This window comes from Helobdella robusta (genome assembly GCF_000326865.2).
Source record: "Helobdella robusta unplaced genomic scaffold HELROscaffold_47, whole genome shotgun sequence".
Classification (NCBI taxonomy): domain Eukaryota; kingdom Metazoa; phylum Annelida; class Clitellata; order Rhynchobdellida; family Glossiphoniidae; genus Helobdella; species Helobdella robusta.
The window spans coordinates 482717-487716 of record NW_008705176.1 but is presented as its reverse complement, the minus strand read 5'-3'; the positions used below and the strand labels follow the sequence as shown (position 1 = coordinate 487716).

General features: G+C 34.2%; 2 protein-coding genes across 2 annotated transcripts in view; one reads left to right on the top strand and one right to left on the bottom strand.

Annotated features, from left to right (window-relative positions):
- The window catches only part of HELRODRAFT_155122 (hypothetical protein), a gene marked incomplete at its 3' end in the record, with an annotated part of 1650 nt that extends 13 nt beyond the window's left edge, over positions 1–1637 (top strand). Inside the window, exons 1-3 of the mRNA XM_009026438.1 lie at positions 1–69; positions 92–164; positions 468–1637. The exon at positions 1–69 is cut by the window's left edge and continues 13 nt beyond it. Of these exons, the coding sequence (XP_009024686.1) occupies positions 468–1637 (1170 nt within the window). The remainder of the gene's footprint in view (positions 70–91; positions 165–467) is intronic.
- Positions 1638–4688: 3051 nt separating this feature from the next.
- HELRODRAFT_193294 (hypothetical protein) overlaps positions 4689–5000 on the bottom strand; it is a gene marked incomplete at its 3' end in the record, with an annotated part of 5170 nt that continues 4858 nt past the window's right edge. The window contains exon 14 of the mRNA XM_009026437.1: positions 4689–4922. Within this exon, the coding sequence (XP_009024685.1) occupies positions 4689–4922 (234 nt within the window). The remainder of the gene's footprint in view (positions 4923–5000) is intronic.

The following is a 5000-nucleotide window of genomic DNA, read 5'->3' as shown; positions in this document are numbered from 1 at the left end:
AATTGTTTAGTTGAATAATTTATTAATATAGAAAAATTAATAAATAAATAAAAATATTAAATATACATTCGTCCATCAGTATCTAACTTTATATATTGATTAATTCAATTAAAATAATCCTTAAAACGATATATATATATATATATATATATATATATATATATATATATATATATATATATATATATATATATATATATATATAAAGACCCATACATGTATATGTTTTTTCATATAAGAATTTTATGTCAATATTTGAAAACCTAGTTATTTTGAGACCATTTTAATGAATTAAGTAAATGATTTTATTAAAAATAACATAATATTAAAAATATTATTAAATATAAAGTAATAATTATTCAAATGTTGAAATCCTAATTTAGTGTTCTAATTCTAATTTACTATTGATAATTTTTTGCGGATTTTGTGTTAGATAAACGTTCGTTCGGTGAATCTTAAAGTTGAGAATGCATCAATTTTATCACCATCATCATCTTCATCATCATCAACAACAGCAGCAGCAACAACAACAACAAAGTTATCTTAACAACAGCAACAACAACAACAGTAGTAGTAGTAGTAGTAGCAACCAACAGCAACTATTTAACCTACTGTCAACCTACCAACATTTCAATCAGCTCTCACACTATCAATTTCCGGCACACCCGACGATGATGTCACCATCTTTTCCAACTACGTCATCCTCTCATCATTTGCCGTCGGCTAACTCAGCAGCAGCAACGGCAGCGACGACAACCGCGTCAACTGATTCTGTCATTAAAAATTGTCTCTTCAACAATAAAAATGACACGTCGACACACTTAACTACGCATTTACAAGGCGTTAACAAGATTTATTTTCACAACAACAACAACTGTAGCAATGACAGCAACAACACCAGCGACGACCTCAAGCCTGCTACTAAAAAACGAAAGAAAACATCAAAACTAACTAAATCCGATTCAACGCCCAATAAGGACGCTGAAAGTACTAAAAATGACTTGCAACAAAACAACGTTGTGAAAGTTGAGCTGGATCAGTCAGACAACAACACAGCGGAAAACGAAGACAGTAAATCTTCAGTTAAAGACAGCAAAAACAACCACTGCAACAACACAGCGCCGACGACTACAATTACGACGACTCCGAGCATAAATTTCAACACCCAAACAACGACATCTACCTACAGAAAACTTCCCAACGCCACCACAAACAACATCGCCTACAACCACAACGGTAGCGGCAAAAACTACTACAGCAACTACAACAGCCACAACAACTCGCCACCACTCTCGCTACAAACGCAGCGAGTTCTTGCGAACGTCCGTGAGCGCCAAAGAACGCAATCCTTAAACGATGCCTTCTCACAGTTAAGAAAAATCGTTCCGACGCTCCCGTCCGACAAACTCAGCAAAATCCAAACCCTGAAACTCGCAACCAGATATATCGACTTTTTATACGATCAATTAGAGAACAATAAGCAGCAGCAGCAGCAACATCAGCAGCAGCAGCAACAACAACATCAAAGTATGGACGAATTTGCTAACGGTGGATATGTTTCCGGTTTAAACGGAAGTCCGGTCATCTCCTCGGACAAGTTGGGGTACGCGTTTTCAGTTTGGAGGATGGAGGGCGCGTGGCAGATGAATAAAAGTGAACTTAATAATAACGGATGTTACTTACGTAACGGCAGCAGTGCTGGTGGCAGCAGTAACAACGTTCGCGATGGCAGTGTCATTGGCTGACGTGTCTCTATATGTATGTATGTATGCGTGTGTATGTGTACATATGTGTGTATGATAAAAATAATAGTAATAATAATAATATTTATTATTATTATTATTATAACAGTAATAAGAGAAATAACAATAATATCTTTAGGTGCTTACCAAGAGACAAAAAATGCCTTTAATTTATACAATATTGTGAAGCTGTACGTATGAGTGTTTTTACAACAACAGCAACAACAACAACAACAATAATAATAATAAAATTATGGTGGTATTATAAACAATATCATTTTTACTCGCGTTATCATTGGTTATATAAAAACTTCCATTACATCCGTTTCTCAACTGAGACATTGATTGCTGATACAAAGTATGTGCCTTGGAAAAAATCGAGTCAACCCTTTTAAATGAAGCAATGTTATTTTATATCGTCCTAATAATAACACACACACACACACTCACTCACGCACATGTATACGCACACACACACTCATGCACATATATACGACACACACACGCACAAACGCATATGCGCTCACACACACACAAAATATTCATTTATTTATTTGTGTGTGTATCACACTTTCATTGTTGTCAAAGTTAAGCAATATGTTATTTCTGGTTTTTTATTTTTTTAAATTTCTTGAGTTTATAAATTTTATTTTATTGAAGAAAATGTCTTGTTTTTTAATATGAATTTTCACCGAAGACCAATAAATATCTATTGTTCGTAGTTGTCAGTTTTATGTTTAGCGCAGCTTAGCTTAGCACACCGCTGTTCAATACAGTTAGGGAATCAATTATTCAATCAATCAACCAGCTAAACAACAAATCAAACAATAGACTTGCCAATCAACTAGCTAATTAATCCATTAACCAGCCAACCAAGCAAATGATCAACTAATCAATTAACTAACTAATCAATCAATTAAACAGCCAACCAATCAAACAATCGACTAGCCAATCAACTAACTAATCAATCAATTAAACAGCCAACCAATCAAACAATCGACTAGCCAATCAACTAGCTAATCCATCAATTAACCAGCCAATCAAACAAACAGCCAGCTAATCAATCATAATCAACCAGCCAATCAATTAAGAAATGATTTCTGTCAACTTCCTATCTCTTGACTTGGGCACGATATTGTCCACATTTGCGTGGTCAGTTTCACCTTCAGTCCAGTTTGTGACGTCATCCATCCATCCATTTCAGGGCAGCACCGTGGTGTAATGGTAGAGGTGCTTGGCACTGGTGCTGATGTGACCTGGATCAATTGCAGAGTAATCCTTGCCTAAACCAGCTGCAATATATACAATAAGTTGATTAACATTTATTCCTGCTTGAATGAATATACATACACAAACATACAAACACACATACAAACACACACATACAAACATGCACATACACATATAAACACACACAAGCAAACATACAAACACACACACACATACAGATATGCAGACAGACATACAGGCATTCAAATCAAACCAACATACGTTCGTACGATGAAAAACAAAAAATTTTTTTCCACCGACACACCAGCGTAGGAATAATTGAAGAGACCTCATCACGTAACGTCTGGAAACCACAAGTTGAGACTAATTGTTGAAATATGTAGAAGTATAAACGTTGAAAAATGCTTATGCGTACACACAGACAAAAAAAACAAACAAACATACATACGTACACACATTCAATCATACAAACATACATACATACACACATACAAAAAAACAAACAAACATACATACGTACACACATAAATTCATACATACATATATACATACATACATACATACAAACAAACCAAAACAAACAAACCTACACCTCATTATATGGTTCCAATGTTTCAGCATCTGCGCTTAATTACCATCAACGTGATTTTGAGGTTATGTGTATGTATGTCCGTGTATGTGTTTTATGATTTGTACATAAATATATACATATATATATATGAAGTAGTAGAAGTAGTAGTAGTAGTAGTAATAGTAATAGAAGTAGTAGTAGTAGTAGTAATAGTAATAGAAGTAGTAGTAGTAGTAGTAGTAGTAGTAGTGGTAGTAGTAGTAGTAGTTGTTGTTGTAGCAGCAGTAGAAGTTTTATAGTGGTGTAGTAGAAATGTTAATAAAATTATTAATGCTATTATTGTTATTTCTTCTTCGTCGTCTTCTCCCTCTTCTTCTTCTTCTTCTTCTTCTTATTATTATTATTATTGTTGTTGTTGTTGTTGTTGCTGCTGCTGTTGTTGTTGTTGCTGTTGTTGTTGTTGTTGTTGTTGCTGTTGTTGTTGATATTATTTTTATTATTATTATTTTTCTCAAATCAATTAATTCAATAATAAAACATAAATTGAACTGAAAATTGCGATAGGAGATTGATTGGAGAGTAATGAACGCCTGGCTAGAGTTTAATGTTTAATTAATATTTTATATTGGCTGGGATGACGATGATGATGATTGTGGTTATGATGACGATAGTGTTGACTACTACGATGATGATGATGATGACAATGACAATGATGATGAAGAGGAGGAAGAAGATGACGATGATGATGATGATGATGAAGAGGAGGAAGAGGATGACGATGATGACGATGATGATGAAGAGGATGACGATGATGATTGTAAGGATGATGACGATGATGATGTTTACGCTTGCAAATGCGTGAATGAATGAATTGTCGAATGAATACATGAGCGATTGAACAAATGAAAATGAATGAATTAATGAGTAAATAATAGAATGAAGAACGAACAAATTGTAAATTAAATGAACAAACGAATGAACAAACGAACGAAAGAACGAACGAATGAACAAATAAATAAATAAATGAACAAGCGATCAAACGAACTGACAAACGAACAATGGATGAACGAACGAACGAACGAACGATGTTTCAATAATGAACGTGAAGGCACATAGCAATGGCATCAACACCTTTTATTGATTAACTAATAGTGGCGTGTTGAAAGATTTGATATTTTGCTGATGGAGAATGGTAATGATGTAGTTGAAGTGATGATGTTGTTGATGTTGTTGTTGATGTTGTTGTTTATGTTGATGTTGTTGATGTTGTTGTTGATGTTGTTGTTTTTGTTGATGTTCTTGTTGATGTTATCTACGTTGTATTTTGCTAGGGAAACACCCGCGGTTTCTGAAACACACACACAACAAAGTGGAGGGATCTTTCATCTTTTAGGTATCAAGGTGTGAGAAAATATTATATCCGTGTGTGTGTGTGTGTGTGTGTGTGTGTGTGTGTG